This window comes from Chiroxiphia lanceolata, chromosome 2 (assembly GCF_009829145.1).
Source record: "Chiroxiphia lanceolata isolate bChiLan1 chromosome 2, bChiLan1.pri, whole genome shotgun sequence".
Lineage (NCBI taxonomy): Eukaryota > Metazoa > Chordata > Aves > Passeriformes > Pipridae > Chiroxiphia > Chiroxiphia lanceolata.
This window is the reverse complement of record NC_045638.1, coordinates 72,754,059-72,775,147: the sequence shown is the minus strand read 5'-3', so window position 1 is coordinate 72,775,147 and position 21,089 is coordinate 72,754,059. Positions and strand designations below refer to the sequence as shown.

At 38.8% G+C, this 21,089-nt stretch overlaps 1 protein-coding gene across 5 annotated transcripts in view; it reads left to right on the top strand.

Moving 5' to 3' along the window:
* Positions 1–21,089, top strand: part of CDK8 (cyclin dependent kinase 8) — a 72,505-nt gene that overhangs the window by 19,679 nt on the left and 31,737 nt on the right. For 2 of the 5 annotated variants that reach the window (XM_032679143.1, XM_032679142.1), the window contains exons 2-4: positions 3,110–3,185; positions 14,787–14,897; positions 17,986–18,126. In XM_032679143.1, the coding sequence (XP_032535034.1) occupies positions 3,110–3,185; positions 14,787–14,897; positions 17,986–18,126 (328 nt within the window). Of the gene's footprint in view, positions 1–3,109; positions 3,186–14,786; positions 14,903–17,985; positions 18,127–21,089 lie in introns of those variants that run through there. The other 3 variants (XM_032679144.1, XM_032679145.1, XM_032679146.1) reach the window with 3 other exon arrangements.

The following is a 21,089-nucleotide window of genomic DNA, read 5'->3' as shown; positions in this document are numbered from 1 at the left end:
TGGGGAAGCCATTTGGGCTGCTGTTATGATTCTAAACAGACTTGGCAAAATATTTTTGAGTTTTGTAAAAGGAGCTCGGTCATCGTGTTTGACCTTTCTTTTGGCTTCCTAACACTTTTGTAAATGCTTATCACTCCCTTTAAAAGCCACTTTCCCAGTTCCCTTGGCTCACAAAGAATTACACTAGGTTTTTATAAAGAAAATCTCACTTGACTCAAAGGTAGGAGTAGGATTTTCCTGCTTTTGTAAATAGAGAAGCTGGTACTAGTGGTGTAATGGGTAACCATGGTGTGTTAGCAGCCTCCAAGTAGAACGGATTTTAGAGAGGTTTGGAAATTGGTTTATTACTTTGTATCTCAACTGTGCCAGAACAATTCAGAGAATTTAAGTCTTGGAAACCTTTGGTTAGTTTGTTCACATTCTGGAGGAGAGAGTACTGTGGGGCTAAAAATGGACTTTATCCCTAAACTGTAATTTATTTTCCTTCTTTTCACCGTGCTTATATTTCCTCTAGACTACTTGGATAGATGGAGGACAGGGCAGAGGCCACTTGTTTTGGGTTTCTACATGCAGAACCTGGGCAGAGGAAAGGAGCAATCAGTTCATTCCCCACAGCCCTGGGTCACTGTAAGGGCAAAGCAAGGTTGGGCATTGGAGCTCTGGATCACAGCTCTTTAACTGGCTTTTAATGTGAGAAAAATAATTTTCAGAGACTTCATACTCATCCATTGCTTTGAGAAGACCAAATGCTATGTTTTTAAGCCACCATGTCATATTTCAGCATTAAAACACTGATTGTGAGAGTTAACAAACACAGCTGAAAGTGTCTTTTTCCAGTTTTTTTCTAGGAAACAGCTGAGGTCTTTTTTCTAAAAATTTCCAGAGAGGGTCTGCCATCTGATATGGAAAATTTTAGTCCATATTTAATTTGTTAAAAATTTGACCAATTAAAAATAGTTGTACTGTCTTAAATGTATGTCAGGCTTCGTTGTAGACAGTGCTACCAGAAATGCTTGTAATATCACCAGTTACATTGTAGTACTTCTTATTATACCGAGTTCTCCTTCAAATACCTTGAAATCTAAGCAGATAAGCAACAGGACAATGAGAATAACCTTTAGTCTGACCAGTTTTGCTCCCTAGTCAGTCAGTGGTAATGTGTGTAACAGTAACAGCTGTGTGGTAGCACTGCTCATGAAAAAGAGATCTCTCCAAACACCTCAAAACTAAGTAGATGAGCACATAGGGCAATGAGAATAGCTTCTAGTCCAATCCATTTTGCTTCACACTTGTCCAGTAACAGCTGCAAGCCATTGGTATTTTAAGGCAGAGGGTAAAACAATTTTTAGCTGAGAAAATTTTCCTGTCTTTTTCTGTGAGCAACATAGGAAATCTCTGTGCAGATTGGGATTATGTTCAGTAGCTGCTCATGGAGTAGTAGCTGCAAATTTGTGTAATTTAATCTTATATCTGTTTGTGCTTTTGATCCTTGTAATATCCTGTCATCATGAGTTGCACAGTTCAACTATGTGCTTAATACCATAATAGCTTCTTGCTTTTGGGCTTCATACAACTTGTTTTCGTCTTAACGTGAGAACTAAGGGATTGTATAACACCTTGTTTTGGCCACGTATGTGTTTGTGCTCAGCATTGGCTCTTTCTGTTCTAGACTGGCAAATTTCAGGTTTTATTATATGCAAGCTTTTTATTGCCCTCTGTCATTGTCTTACCTACTTTTTTTCATGTTTGTGTCAGATCTTGTGTATTTTCTTGTCTGTTATCGTGCTGCATCCATGTAATTGGCCTCTTGCTGAAATCTGCTTTTGTCCATTTGCTGTTTTGTTCTTTCTTTTAATGAGCTGTGTTCAGATTTTGTCCATTCATTTTTCACTTCTTCTCTCTTCCCTAGGTAGTGATGAATAGGGGAAGGCATGTGTTTCAGGAAGGAAGAAAGCAATTCGAAGCCTTGCAAATAGTTAGCAAGAGCTGCAGGAAACAAGTGTATATGTTTTCAATGCTTAGCTACAGTTTGGTTTTATTTGCCTTTCGGATATTCGAGTTGCATTTTTTTAGGATGACTCTTCACAACTCTGAAAGCTGGATTCATTAAAAATTAATATGTTTTCTTATGTAACCTAGAGATTGGAAGCTATACTAGTGTTCCAGATATTGAAGGCAGTACTGTTAAGTGTCATGCCCCCCAGGAGTGCTGTGAATACCAGCCCACAAGTGGGAAGGACAAGCATTCCATCTCTTAAAAGTTTTAAGTCTTTGAGGCTGAGAATGGGCAAGAGTTCAGTATCTTCTTTTGCTGCAGTGTATCTCTTCTTCATTTTGCTTTTGGTGGCTGGAGTTACTAATAGGCTTGCATTTTAAATAAGTGACTGTAAGGTACATACTGGTTCAAGTACAAGGAGGTGATAGTGGTTTGTTTACGTGTTATATATGTTTAAAGCTAAATAAACATTTTATAGAACTGTAGAATGGTTTGGGTTGGAAGGCACCTTCAAGGTCTTCTAGTTCCAGCCCCCCTGCCATGGACAGGGACACCTTCCACTGGAACCCACTTCTGGATTCTTCAGATTGATTAAAAAAAACCACCAGATATTTGCACAATCTTAGTAGTTTTATTAGCTTGATAGGAATAAAATTTTCAGGCACATTTGGGTAGGAGAAAAAAAAAAAGATGTTTTAATGTGACATTAGTTCTGGGCTACTCAAGAATTCATTAAAATATGGGGAAATTTACTGTGTTCCAGAGTAATAAATTTATGTGAGATACAACCCTAGCTAGGCTTATTTCTAGTGTGTACTAATTGCTTGCTTTGTTTTCTTTTTAATAAGGAAAGAATGTTAATCATTGTATTTGAAAAAAAGGTTTTAAAATCATCTTGGTGTAATGAGAGCAGACATATTTTAGCTTTATCAAGGTAGTATGGTAGTTAAGGTTTAGCTTGATATCCAGACATTAAACTGGTAAAGAATCAAAAGAAAATAAAATGCAGAATTTGTATTAATTAAAAACTGTCCTCTGAATGGTGCTGAGGAGCTCATTTAGAATTCACGGTGCAATTTTTTTTAAAAAAACCCTTCTTTTTCTCTTTCACAGGAAAGATGATAAAGATTACGCTTTAAAGCAGATAGAAGGTACTGGAATTTCTATGTCTGCATGCAGAGAAATAGCAGTAAGTAACAGTTCTTTCTACTAGCCAGACTTATTGAAAGTGTTGACTTGAATGCATGCTGGGTTTTGTTTGCTGAATCATGTTATTCTACTACGGGTATTATGTCTTTAGCATAGAGGTATAAAGTAAGTACAAACACCATGGAAGATTTTATGTACCTGTTATGTTTGCTGTCTAAAAAGGACAGGGTTTTTAAGTTACAAGTTACTGCCTACCTTGGGGCAAATCATATTTAAATGCAGTTTAATAATGTTATTGTTTACCTTGGCTGAATGCCAGGTATCCACCGGCCTGTGCCCAGCCTCCCCCTGGAGGAGAGGGGAGGAGGAAAGAGGGAAAAGTAAAAAAAAAAAAACAACTGCGAAACCAAAGCTGCTAAGAAAGGTGGTTTAATATTTACACAAAGAGGAAAAAAACTATAAACACTATACACACAGAGAAGAACTAACAATAAAGACTACTTCCCCACGAGAGCACTCTCCTCCTCTGAAGAAATGGCCCGACTATTCCACACAGCTACCTGAAAGAGAAGAGAGCCTTACTTCCTTCTCGGCTCTTTTATATCTGAGCTGACGTAACATGGTATGGAATACCTTACTGGCACGATATGAATCAGGTGGTCTATCTAGTTCCTTTTCCCTCCCAGGGAGGGTAACAAACCCATTACAAGTGCTTTAAAAACATGATTGGAGTTAGTGACTTAAATGACACATTTGATCTGAGTTTTTGCATTAGTACTTCATTTCCTAAAGAGATTAGTTCCTATTGGTTTACAATGGTTAAAACATTTTAACTTCTATTTAAGCAAAGACTTCAAACTAAACTGAAGTTGCCTCAGAGGCTGTGATACAACCATGAATATTATTTAAACATTTCATTCAGTTTTTCAGGTTTGTATTTGTATATTTCATGTTGTTAGAAACTGGTGAATAGTGTGATGTAGTTATGGTTTGCAACAGGCTTCCAAAGCAATAGTGGTAAAACCAATATTCTGAACTGTTTTATGTTCTTATGTTTTACTGCTGCTTGAGTTTATTGAAATGTTTCAAGTGAAATTGCATACTAAAAGGAAATGCACATAATATCAAGGGATGTGTGGGAAGAGTATAGTTTATTTTCAGTCCGTATTCCTCAAGAGTATGAAACTTTACCCTAATTTCATTTTCTTGACTGGAGTTAGTACCAGGCTTTCCCACTTGGTCAAATTCCAGTTGACTTTGTGATATCAAAAACATTAGTCCTTGAACTGAGTGAGGTGAAAGAAATGATGCACAAAGACTATTCTTCAGGAGATACTCTTTCTGTCCAGTGCTGAAAGCTGAGTCTTCTGCTGTTGTAGACCTTCACTCTGAACTAAATGAACAGAAAACAGGGTCTTAAATTTTGCTGATTTCAACCATTTTGGTGGAAATTTTCCAAATGTTGTGACTGACTGAATACCTTTAGGAAATGCCAGCTACCATTTCAGAGGAATTTGGGATAATTTTTTGTCTTTCTGCAGTGATTGACCTAAAAAGATTTGAAGAGTTTGTTCTGCTAAAATTTGGCAGGAGAAGCGTGGCTGATGTTAGGGGGAGGTGTCTCTGCTCTAGATAGGACCCTAGCTTACTCTGACGATTAAGAGAATCATTAACTTGGCTGACAGTCAGGAAGAATTTGGCCTCATTGTTTGGCTTGAGGAGTGTTGTGTGCTCATTCCCTTTGGGCAGCAAGGTCACCAGTATTGATGGAAAAGGAGCGAGCAGCAGGAAGGCTTTTTCTTTTCTCTGAGCTGTTGCAACATATGCCCTTTGAAGAGAACAGCAGTACAACACAGGACCCACATGGAACAGGGTTACGTGAGGGAAGGAGGGAAATGTACTGAACGTACCAAAGATGCCAAGAAAGCAGGTATTGAGAGCAAAGAGGGGAGTGGAGCCCAAAAGCAGGCGTAGAGGTAGAAAGAGAAACCTGAATTAGCGTTTACTGAACTGTTGTTGACTTTGTTTCTGATTGTGCTTCCAGGCTTGCAACTCCTAATACTGTAGTTGAATTTTCCTGCAGTTGAATTAATAATTCACCATGGACTTGAATTTATTTTTCTTGCCATTCTCTTGATGTTGCTGTTTGGAGTGAACAGGAGATTCCCCCCCCAGTGGTGTTTTCCATAGTGTTTTGCTAAATAGATTTTTTTTTCCCCCACCTCTTCTATCAGTTAATATTGTAAAAGGAGCAAAATGAACCTTATATGAAGATGGATCAAATTGAGGATAATAATCATACTGTTTATGTATGAAAATGCTACAGAGTTAACATTTGTACTCTAACGTGATCTGTACAACTAATAAAATTATTTTTGTTGTACTTAAAAAGTCAAGGCTGCACGCCAGACTTTGTTACAATGTATTCTGGACTACCCTGGTTAATGCATTTTGCAAGCATGGTGCTATTAAGAGGAATGAGGATGATTCCATTTGCATATGAGCTGTATGCATTTCAGTTTCTCCGGAGAGCTGTGAAAATCTGGGAAGAGTGTAGTTTGGTATAAATCCCAGTAGAACTCTAGTTTTTACAGCTCTGCCATGGCTTTTGTCTTGTATATGCAGCTTCAGTTTTGGAGTATTGAATAACTTTTATGTTTAAAAATATCCATAACTTACTCTTTCAAGACATCAGTTTGATACAGACACCTGAGATGAAGAACAGTGTAAAAACTTCAGAAAAATAAAATAATTATCGACTTTCATCATTTGTGGGGAAGAGTTTGAACTAGGTCAGAGACCTGAGTTTAAACAGCTGACTTGGTGATGGTATGAGCTCAATATATATATATGTATGTGAAAGACTTTGTACGTTTCTGTACTTCTCTACAGGATGAGAACTTGGACCTAATGTTCAAGAACCTAGCTAGTCTCTTACTTGATTGTAAACACCCCCCCCCTTATTTCTGTCATTTTATGTAAACTATTTTGTCTTGCTGGTGGAGTTAACAGTTACTGTGCTAATTGAATCAGTATGTTTAACATCAAGATAGTTGAAGACTTAAATATTCTTCCTTAATCTTTTCCCCATTCATCAATCATGATAAACATTTGTGAATCTTGCCTCTTTCAGAACCTTAACCACATATTTGGCTGCTCATTTCTTTTTCTCTGCAGGTCTGTGTGGTGCCTGGGATTCTGGGTATCTGTGTTGTGATCTTCAATTTCACTTCTGAGGATTTAAGCAGGCACTAAAAACTGCATGCTCAGCATGCCAAGAATTTGTGTTAGATGGGATAGAATGGTGAGAAGATTTGTATAAAAATATGCAAAACATACAAGCCCAAATGATTGATTCCTCGTCTTCTGATTTAATCACATTGAAGAAAGTCATTAAAGCCTATCCACCTGGAATAGTGCAGCAAATGCTATTTCACAGTTCGCAAAGCAAGAGAATTCTTCAAGGCTGTAGGATGCTGAAGTAGTTAACCAGGCTTTAAACGGAGCTTCAGGATTTTGGCTTGGGCAGTTTCCTATACAGGTGTCTTAGGTTTTGAACCAAACAAGTGACATTTTTTTGTGTTGATTAGCATTTTTCATTCAGTTGTAGCAGGTTTGCAAGTACTTTTCTTGCATATGCTTCGTTTGGCCAGTGAAGAGTTGCTTGGGTTGGGATTTTGTTTGCCTTTTTGTTGTTTAGCTGTGGGGGAGTTGTTTGTTTTTTCTTTTTACTGGTCTTCCATGCAGATTTGTTTTTTGGTGCCTGGTCTGGTTGACAGAAATATCCTGGAAAAGCTGTTTTGTATGGAACATATAAAACACGTAGTCTTTTTATATGATACCATTAGGTTTTGACTTGTCTCCAAAGAGGAAGTGCGAGGTATGGTAGCAGACACTTTCAGTTATGGAAATGCTGAATGTGACAGATCTGGGGTGGACAATGTGGTGCTCTGGCTGTCTCCTGTCTCTGTGGTGTCTGTCAAACACCATATCCAGCTTGTGCAAGTTAAAACGGCCTTGAGGCCGCCAGGACCTTGGAGGCATTCGTAGGATTTTATGGTTTCCCGTTGTAACAAATGCAGGCTGTTAGGACAAAAGGTGAGGTCTTCTGTGTTGGATCTGGTGACAGTGTGACTGTAGACTGTGGATGTTCATCTTCACCAAAGGGAAGATGAGCAGTTCTGTTAGTTTCCTGTTGAGTGAGCAAGCTGAGTTGAACTATCCTTTGGCTGCACTGTGGCTTAACATAACTCCCTGGAAAGGGAGAGCCTCTGCAGCAGGCCTGCTCATCTCTGCATCTGCTCCATCACCTTGGCTTTCAGCTTCTGGGCTAGAAGGTGGTAGAGGTAGTGGCAGAGCTGGAGCAGCAGGCCTGTGCCCTGTAGAAGGTGTGAAGGGAGCTGCTGTTCATAAGTGGTCTTGGCTGAGTTGAGCTTGGCAGAGGAGGCTACTCTAGAGGTGAACTGGTCCTCCCCACACACTGGGGCTTCTATGCCCTGAGTGATAAGAGCATGGCTTTACATGATTATCAAGCCTCTTTTCCCTCTGCCAGTGGAAGGGCTGAAAGAAGGGTGTAAGGGGTCTTTCAGAGCAGGTCTGAGGGTGACCAAGGACTCTGCAGCTTGCAGCAGCCAGAGAGACCCCATAAGGCAGAAGCTAAACTGGGTGACTCCAAGATTCTCTCTCTTCAACACTTTCCCTTGGTAAAGAACAAAAAACTGTCCCAATAACTTTATCAAGCTATGTTGCTGGGCTGCAAACAATATTCTTGAGAGATTTTGTGTAAAGAGAGGGTAGCATTACTTTTAGTTCTATGACAGTGAGACAAAGATATTAAGGTATTGTGATTAAATGTTTTAATTGAAATCCTTAGGAATCATGTTTTCTGTGAACAGCAGAATTTGACCGAGCTTGACATCCAGTGTCTGCTTCATCTGGGTTCTTTGTCCATCTCCTTACTTTCAGAGGACCTTTAATAATGCCTCTTCTAACACTCTGAATGTGTTTGGACATAGGAGATGCTAATAAATATTGATGTGCATGTGAGATTACATAGGACTTATTTGTTTTAGAAATGGTGGAAGTTAAAAACAGAAATACATTTTTTTTTCTCTTGATGTTTTATGTTGTCAGGCTTCTTTTTTTTGCATATTTAGGACTTTAAAAAAATAAAATATACAACCATGTGAAATTTTTGCTTTGTCTGAAGAACTGGAGCTTCAGAAATGTATTGTCAGCTTCATAATAAATTCTTAGAGTGAGCAGTATTATAACTTTGTTACATTGCCTTAGTAAGCTTTCATTTGAACACTTCTGAAAGGAAAACAGCATGTACTTTGAGCAGGTATTCTTTTCTTTTTTTAGTATTGTGAAATATCTGACTCATGAGAGTATGAAACTGTAAAATTGTATTTACATTGAAGCAAACAGATCTTGAATCTACTGGGTAGCAGCTAAGGCAACTTAGGATTTAAGAACTTGTGTAATAAAATTTGGGGTTTCTTTTAAATAACAAATTTAAAGTACTTGAGTAGAGCTCCAGTGTTTGTTAGGAAACCAAGAATAATGATTTGAAGGCTTTTTCAGATTTTTTTGTGGCTTAGAACTGGGTGACATCTCCAGTCATCATATTCTTCTCCTGTTCTTGTAGATGAGCAAAGTGTACCTTCAAAAATTTAGCAAACTACAAGTTAAACGTGTAAGGAAAAGAAAAATCTCTGAAGGCAGTTCCCAAGTCTCATTGTAGTAGTGACTCTATAAATATTATTCAGCCCTTAAGCCAAAATTAATCATGACTAATTCATACCCCTTTATGATAATATTGTCAGTTAGAATAGCTTTTCTGCTTTCATTTTAAAGAGAGATACAGACTGTTTCTTCTCTGGCTTTGTTTTGGCAGGCTATAAGCATTTCGGCTTGGCTTGCTGATTTCCTTTGAACCTTGAGCCTTGCTTGTTTCCTTTGAGCCTTGAAGGCTCTCTCTTCCTCTGGGCATAGGCTTGATCTTTCTTTGCCCTGTTGCAGTTGGAATTAATCTTCTCTGAATTGGCCAGAATTATGCATGGTGTTTCAGGTAACGTCTCACTACTGCCTATACTCATCTGTTGTAGCATTAATTCCACTGGCATCTTATCTGTTAAAGGATGACTAAATCTTTGTCCGTCACTTTCCAGTCTGAAAATTGCCTTTCTGCATCAACTGCAATCTGCTTTCTGTTCCAATTCCTTGTTTGCCCATTTTTCCATCTTAAGGCCATGGCATGACTGTTAATATATGATGTTTGTTGCTGGATCCTTTGGTGAAACTGATGTGAATCTTTTTGAAGAATAAGATGATGATTGGAGTTTGAATTTATGCCATTAAACTCACAAAGATAACACAACAGTGAATTTCGTTTAAATGAATGTTTGGTTGATATTGCTGATGACTTTGTGTGTAGCCAGCTTTCTGACTGTTCTAAGCTTTGGAAGAAGTGTGCTGCATGGCACTCAAATGAAGGCTGTGAGGGCAAGGAGCTGCTTGTTCTAAAACAGCTAATGTCCTGATCAGGGCATCAGAGAAACTCCGAGGCCAGGTCACCTGGCCAATTGCTCTAACAAGTTAGTCTGTGCTCCATTTATAGAATTATAGAACTGTTTAGGTTTGGAAAGACCTGTATCATCAAGTCCAACCATTAACCCAGCATTTCCAGATCTACCACTAAACCAGTGGTTTAGCACCATATCTGCATGTCTTTTAGATACCTCCAAGGATGGTGACACAACCACTTCCCTGGGCAGGCTGTTCCACTGCTTAACAAGCCTTTGGGTGAAGAAATTTTCCTGATTACTAATTTAAACCTACCTGATGCAACTTGAATTTTAGAAGCAAGGTAATATTGCAGCACTATGCAGGTTAACATTCCCCACAGACCACAGAGATTAGCAAGCATCAAGAGCAGGGTGGAATGGCATTTGTGGTATAGCTAGAAATCCTTACTTATGTGAAGAGTGCAGTGTCTTGGCTCATGAGAAGTGCTGTAGTGGTGGAGAGCTTTATGGGAAATGTGGGAATATCACCGGAGGAAGGAGGTCATGTTCATAAAGAATTGTGCTGAGTTCAGCTCATATTTGATGTGAAAGATAATTGTTGTTAGTGACAGAAAAGATTGGCTTTAGTCATGCAGCAGTTTGCCAGGCTCCCTTAATGCTGCTGTTGATTATTTAATAACATCCTGGCTTACTCCACTTTGTCCTGGTTTGTGAAGCAATTTAACGATTTAATGCATCATTGGGACACTTTCCTTTACTGTCCCCCAGCTGCCCTATGGCTGTGGAAGGAGTATTACTGCATTTCAGGAGGGAGGTGGGGGAACCTCAGTGCAAGCCCAGGACTTGCACTTAGGGATGCTGTTTCCCTTGCTGGATCTTGAACAATATGAAAGCAAGGGCAAGACCAGTCAGGGACAACGTGGGCTTCTAACACTCAAGTCAAACCAGATATATTGGCATCTTCATCATTTGCTGATTTCTGTTTCTTTAAAGGTCTTTTGGGTCTGCCTTCTTTAAAGAGGGTCTAACCAATAAAAGGGAAACCTTTCTGGTTGAGAGAATAGATTTGAATCATCATGTGATACACAGATGAAAAGGAAGGCAATTTACTGATAGCCAGACACATAGTTTTTTTTCTTTCTCTTTGTGTTCTACAGAACTGAGCTAGAAGAGACAGAAGCAATTAGGTATCAGAGCCATTAGGCCAAATAAGAGGTTTTGTCATTACCAGGCATCATACCAATACTCAGACCATGTTTCTTGCAGTCTACTTTATCTGAACTGTCTTTGTTTGAACTCTGTCAGCTGCTGGATACATATCATCTGGTAGAGGGGCATGTGGCATATGGGCTAGACAGACCTGGTTCATGGAGACTGAGGTTGCTGAAAATGCTCGTTTCAGACCATGTGATGTGTTATGATCTGCATGAGCTCTTTCTGCCCTTCAGACACTTGTTTGCATTTGTCACTCTGAGAGTTTCAACCTTTCCGAGACAGTGATTCAAGAATCATCTGTCACCACTGCAGCGATCTTTTTTGCTGCTGTATGTTAGCCATCCTGTTCGCTGGGGTGCCTGTAGCTGTCTGGCTTTGACCAAACCCATCAGGTTTTTTAAGCAGACTGTAGTTAAGGGCTATTTAGCACAAGAGGCAAAGGCAGAAACCAGCAATAATGATAAACTGAGTACACAGATGCACAAACAGTAACAGCTGCCATCAGTGACAGTAACAAAGGTCAGAGCTTTTTAAACATTGGTGATGGACCACAAAAGGAACTTCTCAGGTGTGTCCTTGAGGAGGGCCAGCGGGGGCTTTGTAACTGATGAGAAGGAAAGCAGATTGCTGTAGATCATATAGGAGGATAGGGGTTTTTTGGGCATTTGAGAGGACTGCTGGGATGTTTAGAGGAAAGATAAAAGGCAAGAAAGGGAGTGATCAAGGTGGACTGGGGAGGAAAAAGCAAGGAATGCTGTGAATCTCCAAGTCTGCAGGATTGACTACCTTTAGCAATAATGAATGAGAATTATATCTATGTTGCCTCACAATGCAGACAGGAAAGCTTTCTGCTGCAGTACTCAAAATTTTCTCACCTTTATGTGATATTCTGGACCAGCTTTGGTGATGGGTTCTTGGTGTGCTCTCCAAGCTGAATCAGATTTGATGTATAGAGATTGGATTTTCTAGCTAAGTGATAGCTGCTACCTCTGGAGTAAAGAGTAGGACAGACTTAAAATAGGACAGGAAAAGAGAAAATTAGTATTATTTTCTAGAGCTCTTACTAGTATCTCCATCTTTCATCGAGGAGTAGTCTGTGTCTGGTAAAGATGTGTCCATCAGGCCACAGGAAGTCTGATGACATTTTGGTATGGATGCATAGTCGCTGAACTATCATGCAGTCTTCTGGTACAGTTAATTCATCAAGATGTTTAGCATAAATTTAAGATGTGAATTTATGCTGATTAAACAAAAATTCTTGGGTTATAAGGACTGGCACAGTGTATCCTTAAACAGTGTAACCTCATTCACCATTGAGAGGCTGGTCTTTCATGCTGTGCTGGCTCTGTCTGCCATGCAGTTAATCTTATCCATAGCAGTCTGTAGGATGCAGTGTTTTGGATTTGTGGGTAAAGTAGTGTTGATAACCCACCAGTGTTTTGGCTATTGCTGACAGTGTTCAGGCTTTCTCTATTTCCCACTCTGCCTCTCCTCCCTTTTGAGACTGGCTAGGCATCAGTCTTCTTGTGGGAAGTTGTGAGTGCCTTTGCATTGCTTCTGTTGTTTTGTTGTGGGTTTGGTGCTTCTTTATTTCCTCTTTCCTTCACTTATTAAACTGTCTTATCTTCACTCAAAAATTTGCTTGCTTTTTTTTTTTTGTTCTTCCACTCACATCTGACTGAAAAAGGTGAGAAAGTGACTATGTGAGGCTTAACTGCTGGCTGGGGTTAACTCACCACAGGCAGTTCCCACCTGTAATTGATAAAAATTTGCAAATAAGCATTTCTTGGGTTGTTTTCCCATGCTGATCTTACGCTTTGTAGGAATTAGAAGAATTTAAAGAATTCCATACTTCTTGTGGATCCTGCCTTTAAGTGCCTTGATGTAATGCTTTCACAGATCTTAAGAGTTTTACCATGCTGAAACTACTGCCTTCTGCATTGATTTGTATTGTTGCTTTGTCTCCTCAACTCTGTCTCCCTGTTTGATCTCATATTTGAGAGAAAACCTCTGTGGGCTGTAGGCCCTCTTGCTCAAGAAATGGCACACTGAAGACGGCTCAGTGAGTAGGGATGGGAGTCTATCTCAAATGAAATAGAAAAGAAGGAAACAAACATGCGGCTATCTACCTCCATTTTACTGTCTCAGTAGCTTCTAAAAAGTTACCATATGTGACAAAGGTATCGGTAGAAAGGAATGAATTTTTTTGTTTCCTCTACTACATAGAGGGAAAATTATATTTTCTTGAAAATAATTCATTCTCAGAAGTAAAATTGCATATTCAAATAGTAGTTTAAATTTCCATTGTTTTAATAAAACCCAAACCCTTAACCATTCTGCGGGAAATAAGACGGTTTTATTACAAGCAGCGTTTTCCATGGTTGCCTCATGCCGAGATACCTGGAGGTCATTTTATTTGGGGGGTTGGGGAGCCATTTTATGGCCAAGGACTGGTGGGCTGCTTACTGTTCTGCTTACAGTTACCTATTGCTGCTTACTGTTCTGCTTACAGGGTTGCTTACAGTTACTTACAGTTAGGGTGTGAAGGCAGGGCGGAAGGTATGTAAGGCAGTAAGACCAGTCTGGGCTCACTGCCAAGGGACCATGCGGCTGGGGGCAGGGAAACAACTTGATAGGTTGGTTAAAACAACCAATGGACTGCAAGAAGAAGACTATATCACCTTTTAAGGAAGAAAAGAGGAAGGCTTGGCATGGGAGGAGTGAGGGAGTGGTTATGTAAATCAAAGAGTCTTTAAAGGGCTCATCCCTCGCATTTGGGATGTGCTCGGACCTGGTCACAAGTGCAGTGGACCCAACGTGCTATTAATAAAAGTTCTTTGTTTCACTTTATTTGGCCGTCTCCAAAGTTTTAATTAGAGGTATTTGTCACAATTCTTTTTATTACAAATGTCATCATTTCTGGCAGACTGAGCTGGCAAGAATTCATCTAGTCTTGGGTAGCCATGCTTGACCATAGTTTGCTTAGATAAAGTTTTTGTTTCTTTCTTAACAATTGAATGAGTATGATATGATCGCAATATAACCAGTAGAGCTCAAATAGACTGATGCTGTCTGTATTCAGTTGTTGTGTTGTATCTCATCCATGCTTTTCTTTTGGTGGGGTTAAAACTGTAGTTTCTGAAGCAGCTGAGCAGGCTTAATGGCTCACTGCTGCTGAAAGAAGTTCTTCTAGCTGTGTCCCTTCACTGAGGCTCTCTGCTGTTAGTGCTTGGCTCAAGAGCTCCGCAGCCGGTCATTGCCTTTGTGTATCTGGGGTAGTTTTCTCTTGAACTGGGAGCTGTTTTATGGGTGGCTTCTTGAGTGCACTGACTGGTGTAATCTGTGTTGTAGGAGGGAGTTGGACCTTCTTCTGTAGGGAGTGGTGACCTTGTAGATCAGCTGACTCCACCTTACAAACCACATCTTCATTTAGCTGACTGTATTGACAGACTCTGAAACAAGTCATCTCATTCAGTTTCAAATGTCTGCAACCAAAATGTGGCATTTTCAGATAACTGGGAGTCAGGAGAAAATTGGGTGCCCCAGATGGCACTGTTGAAAATTACAACCTGTGGGAAAGGACAGATGCTACAGCTGGCTGTTTGCGGAGTTGTCTTGATCTTGGATAATAGTGAGGTTTACATAGACTTCAACTTTTAGGAAATGAGTAGGAAGTGAATGCCCTGAGGGGGTATTGACCTGCTTTCAGCTTTGATTTCAAACCAAGGACTCTTTTTTTCATGAAAAAATATGTGGTTCTCTGTGACTTGCAGATTTTAACTTTTGTTATTTATGTTGTAGAGTGTGTGTAGCAAAGACTATTAAAAGGACTTTCCAGCCCTTTCACGACTCTGGATGTGTGGATATAACTGTTGTGGACTTTCTGTCTTTTGCAGTTGCTGCGGGAGCTCAAGCATCCAAATGTCATTTCTCTGCAAAAGGTGTTTCTTTCTCATGCTGACAGGAAGGTGTGGCTTCTCTTTGACTACGCTGAGCATGACCTCTGGGTAAGGTAAATTGTTTGTAGGTACCAGGCTTAGAGTTTTAGCTGCAGCAAAGGGACAAGATCAGGGGAGACATCATTTTAAGCACGGTATAGCCTCATACTCCATGCTTGTTGGATGCATTTTCAGTACTAAAGGGAAAGCAACTGAAAATGTTGAGTCAACACAGTACACAGTTAACCTGTGATCTCTTTAAGAAGATAAAAATCTGCAATCAGTTCTCAGTAGCTAGAACTCTAGTTAAATAAATATAGAATAGAACCGGCTATTACAGTTAAAGTAGGGTGCAGGAAAATGTAATTGATGATGCAAGTGAATTCCCTTTGAAAAATGACAAACTTATTTTCTGATTAGGACAGTTTAGAGTTTGTTACATTGATTGTAATCCGTGAATACATGAAGTGAGAGTAGTCCCACTGTACATAATGGAAATTTAATTCATATGTTTCAGTAGGAAGAATTTTTACTCAACTCCTCTGCAGAAATTCTATATATTTGGGAGGAAAACTGTTTATTCCTAATTGCAAGATAGAGCTTTAAAATATAAACATGTTGGAGTCAAAGTACTTGTTTTAAGATAGATACCACTTTCCTGTGTTAACTCAGTATTTTTAAGCTTAATACCCATTTGGAATACTTAAAAAAATAAAGTAGGATCATGAAAAATTAGGAATACCATGCAACCTTGACTTCCCTGAAAAAAGGTGTGTGTGCCTCGAATTAATTGGCATACAAGTTGACCATTGCTCTCAATGGTACAAATATTGTAATACCAACCTTAAAAGATACTAAGATTCAGATCAAAGGGTACAGTGGAAGCAATTTGGAATGAGATGGACATTTTTATGTTTGTGTTCATGTAAGAATTTAACAGTATTAGTTATGAGTTGTTTTTTCTTCAGCATGTAGCTTAGTACAAATCAGAGTAAAACTAGTTTTTGAAAATGGTGTTTCTTGTAATTGGGAATATCTCAGTAGCATTTGCCTAAAAACTACTGTGTCAGTTTTCTTTCTGCTAAGCTAAATCAAAGATACTTTCTCGCTGTTAAGTGTCTTGGAAGTTCTGGTACTTGGCATTGGGATTTTGTTACCAAAATAAAATTAGAGACAAAGAAAGTTACCAAACAGCTGAAATGTTGGGACATTCTGAAGGCTGATAAACAAAAACCACAACATCTTGAGGAAATTGAGTAAAGTTGGGTTTGTTTTTGTTTTTGTTTTTGTTTTTTTTAACGTGGAGGAAAAACAAGCACATTCTTTTTTTCCCACTGCTTCCCTGCATTTATGATATGCTAAGCTACAGAAGTTTAGCAATGTTCGAGGTTTTCTTTCTGTTTCAAAATGTGCTGCAAGGCTTTATATTTTTTAGGATGATTGTGACTATTAGTTACCTATCTTTGTTTGTATTTATACATTTCTGCATTGCTTCATATTTAACCTAAATCACTGCAGAAGCATTTCTGTTAATGAAACACTGGTTTGTATATAAGTAACTTAGGAATGACCCTCAATTTTGACTTCTGTGCTTACATGCACATACCTGTATGAATTCCAAAGCTCCCCAGTCATACCAGCTCCTGGTTGTTCCCTGTACGTGGATGAGAGAGACTTAGTTGCAGTGTCTGGGCTGGCTCTGTGCCCCAGCTATGGACCAAGCCCTCCAGTGCTGTGCATATTTAGCACAACAGGTGTCAAGTAAGGCTGGGAAAGGGCACAGAGTGTATTAGAGCAGGAACAAAAAAGTCCAGGACAGCCATCTGTTCTTCTGCCTGTCTCTGAAGATTCACTTCTCTCTGTCCACTGTGTGAAAAATAACATTAGCTTTGAAGTCGGAGGAAGTGGGAGGTGAAAACTTGTAGCTGAGGGATGCTCATGCACGTGGTGCTTGGCTGCCTGTGCAGGGACTGTCACCTTTTCATCAGTGTTTCTTTCCTCTGTGCAGCTTCATTTTTATCATTGACAGGGCAGGAATGTGCCTGTTCCTCACAGGAAAGCCAAGCTTGATGCTTGAAGCAAAGGAGGGCAGGCTGTACGGAGCTGGGCTGTGGCAAGAGAGGAAAGGCAGTTTCTCAAAGAGTGTGGGGGAGTTGGTTTAACTACTAACACCTGGAATATGAGAGATCAGGAAGGTAGGAAGAACACACGATAGAAGTTTGGTGCCAGGTTTTGGATGGACAAGATCAGGGCTATTTTGATGATCACAGAAGTGCAAGCCATTACAGAATTGAGAAGATTGTTCTAGAAATTGCCTCTGTTTGAAGGAAACAAATGGAAATGGTTACCATGGCCATGGCACACCTTGCTATTGAAGTTAGTGACACTTGAGACTCAAGTGCTAAGACAACATAATCCTTTTGGACTCCTCATTGTTGCTAGATATCATTGCTTGTATATACACTTAAAATTGCTAAAGGTTTTTTCCATGACTGGCCTGGTGGCTGACTTTCAGATGGACAGATCTATAGCTTTGCTCTGTCAGCAGCTTCTGTTTTGAGAGTACGGTTTTAAGAGTATAGTGAATAAAGAAGCAATAAATCTGGGCTTCTGATTTAAATGTGAAAAACTCCCAGTACAGTTTGCAAAAGTTTCTGTTTGGCATTAGGTCTTGAATAATACACTGTCATTATTACTGTAGGAGAAAAATCTAAAAGTGAAATAGTGTAGGATGTTTTATGTGATGTGACAGACAAGATATCAGCATATCTTAGCAAAAAGACTCCCCAAACAAAAACATCTCTAAAACCTCTAGGAACAGTGATCTGCTAGGAAATTAGCTTTGACAATTGTATTGGTTTTGTATTCCTCATACCAGTGTGCGAGAGTGAGTGAGCAGCTCTGTAGGGCTTAGCTGCCCACTGGGGTTAAACCACAGCGAAAACTGATTTCATTTTTGAGAGATTTTCTTGGGACAGGGATCACTTTACCTAACACAGTATTAATTTTCTAGTACTTAAGGTACATGTTTCTAGTTTTGAAAATGAATCATAAAGGGTTGGAAAAAACCTAAGAAGTCTGTGTAAGGAATCAGTGGCAATTTTTTTGCGCAAACATTACACTTTTTTTATTTTCCTTTCTTTTTTCCCCTTCGCAGCATATAATCAAGTTTCACAGGGCTTCTAAAGCAAACAAGAAACCAGTTCAGTTACCTCGAGGAATGGTGAAGTCGCTGTTATATCAGATCCTAGATGGTATTCACTACCTGCATGCTAACTGGGTGTTACACAGGGATTTGGTAAGTGGATCCACAATGGGTTTTAGCACTGGGATGATGACTGAGGGCAAGGATTGTTTTTTTAATGAAAAATCACTGGGAAACAAAAATGCTTGTGCTAATAAATATGTATTTTTACGCTGCAGTCAAACAGCCTTGATTAGTAGAGTGAAGTTTAAAAGCTGGCTGTGATCTGATATGCTTATGAGGGCAAGTGTATCAGACGGCTGTTTTCATTTTTTGATTTTTCTAAACAAACTATTTTAAAAGTGTTCACTTAAATAACAGGCACGTTGAGGTACAGAAAATGCCTCTGGTAGTATCTCTGCGGCAAGATAAATAACTAAATGAGGCTTTTGTGTAGGTGGGGGAGAGGATGATTGGCTGTAAGAACTGCTGAAAAATAAAAATTCTCTAAAATTAAGTTTTACATAGGAAAGTAGCTTTTGAAGGCCATTATCTTCTCCTAATATTTATAGTCTACCAGAAATATAACCACGCCAACTTCTGAAGTATTCTGCAAGTAAACTGCTGTTTATCCAAACCACATTGTAAGCAAAACATTTTGAACCTGAGTGTTTTTTAATCATCAAATTCTTTTAAATTGGTGAATCTCACCAATTCTTATCTATTTGCCCTTGAAATATGCTCATATCTAGCTGGCCTTGTTTTGTCTGTTGTCTTAAAATTTGGTAGTTTTCCTGAGCCAGTTGTCTTTAGCTCTTATTCTTAGAAGTAAAGTGAAAAAAAAAATGCTATCAAAGTATGATACCTACATATGATACTTCTAATTATTGAAATTTCATTTGTGTATGAGAGTATCATTACTTTGACCTTTCATTGCTATGAGTCCTTATTACCAGTTCTATTCTGTTTGATGCAATAAGTCTGGCTTCCTTATTACTCTTCTTTTTAGTCTTTGAACACTTTTAGTCTTTGAACAGGTTTTAGTAGTGTTCCTGGGAAGGTGGTCAAGGACTGGTTATTTGTCTATTTTCATGCCTGATACATGCTTTTACAGATTGCCAATATCTCTTTTTAAAAGATGGGAAAAGATTTATCTCTGCTAAACATCATTTTCAGAACTGAAATACAAAGAAGCTTTGTTTTATCGAAGTCACTGTGTGAATGTTGCTTCTAATTTGCTCCTGGTTTTAGGAATAGAACAAAAGCCTCAGCACTGAGTGGAAAAAAGAAAATCAAAAATATTCTAGTGGCCTTATGATAACTCAAAGTAGTGGAGCAAAATATAATAAAGAAATTCATAGTGCATCTTACTACTTAGACAACTTGGTTTGAAACCAAAATGTCATGTCTTCCTTTAATGTTCTGCCTGCAATAGTACTCTCAGTATATTTTTAAGAGGCATACAGAAAGTAAATGACCTGTTATCAAGAATCAGATTTTTCTCATATTTTACTTTTTATAGTTTCAGAAAATTTATTAACTTAAAACTCAGTTATGCTTAAAAGAAAACCATGCATGTTGTTAACTGGATGGCTCAGGAGATGGGTAATTTGTTACAGAGCCTTTCACATCTAGGTCTGTAGCTCAAATACAGTATAAGTTGGCAACTGCAAAAAATTATTACCATCTCATTTTCTGGTCTGTGTGAAATGAGTTGGTGGTCTCAGTCCAGCATGAAGTTTTCTTCCAGCAGAAAATCCACCTCACAATTGGCTATCTTTTGATAATCTGAGGAAAAGACCAAAAGCTTGAGGCAGAGACTGAGAGGTCTTCCCACCGGAACCTTGTCAAGGTGTGTTGGTGAGAATCCTATAAAAGCTGTACAGGAGCTGCCTGTGCTGCCTTGTCTGTGGAAACCTTCAGGCTTGTCATTTTGAAACCGTCCAGTTTGAGCTGCATTTAGAAGGCACATGTTTCATGCAGGACAAAAGACAGAATTGTACCTGCCAATGCTCTCTTCCTTTTATTTTAGTTGTAGAGTTCCTGGGAGTAACCTGAGTAACAAAAAGGATTCTACCTAGTGTTTTGTCTTAGAACGACAGGGTGGTGAAAAGTAAAGCTAAAAATTGGGACTTTGCTAGCACCTATATTCTGATTCAAAGCAGAATAACTGATGTTAATGATTAGATGTGGTTTTCTATTCCAGAATATGTTACTCTTCAGGAATAACAGTGTTAAGTTGTAAATTTTAACTCCAGATTGGATGGCTGGACAGATTTATTATGTTTTTCTTACTGTGCCTTTAAAATGATAGGTGTTGCTGTAGTTTCTAGGTGGCTTATATTTTCCTGGATTTAGATACACCCACAGAGCTGCTTAAGTAACATGCTTTCTTTCATGTCATATACTAGCTATTATAAGAGTGATGGTGCTTGGGGGTGGTAGAAAGCTAAAAGGTATAGTACTTTGGCAGAAAAATCTGTTATTTGCTACTTCTCTCTCATAGACTAAGGATTTTTTTAAAGGGTGTGAGTTATTTATATGATTATCTTCCATCTAAGTGCAATTTTCTGCTTTTGGTTTGATTTTCTGTTGGGTTTTTTGGTTGTTGGGGGTTTTTTTTAAGTTAGTGAAGTTAGCTTTTAGGTAGGTAATGTTCTGGAGTTTGAGATCTTGACTTATGTAACCAGAAACAAAGTATAGCATAAAGCAACTTCTTTTTTGCTAGTGTCCACAAGCCACGCAGTAAAACTTAGTGGCTATTAAATCATGGGAACTTAAGACTGAAATTTGTCTTCACAGTGTTGGAATCAAGGAATCTTAATTTATTTAAGATTTGTATAAATGACTATCCTTCTGTATGAAACAGTAAAAACTGTAAGAAGACAACAATTGTCTATTGTGAATTTTGTATTCATGGTTTGTCTTTAACAAAGAAAATGCTTACAAATCTTTACAGTAACTTAACTACTTAAATAGTTAACTGGTTTTTTCTTTCCCTGGGTGCATGAAAACCAGGTCACCATTTCCATCAGAGCAAGGGAGATGTTGATTGCATTTATCTTTGAATACTGCAG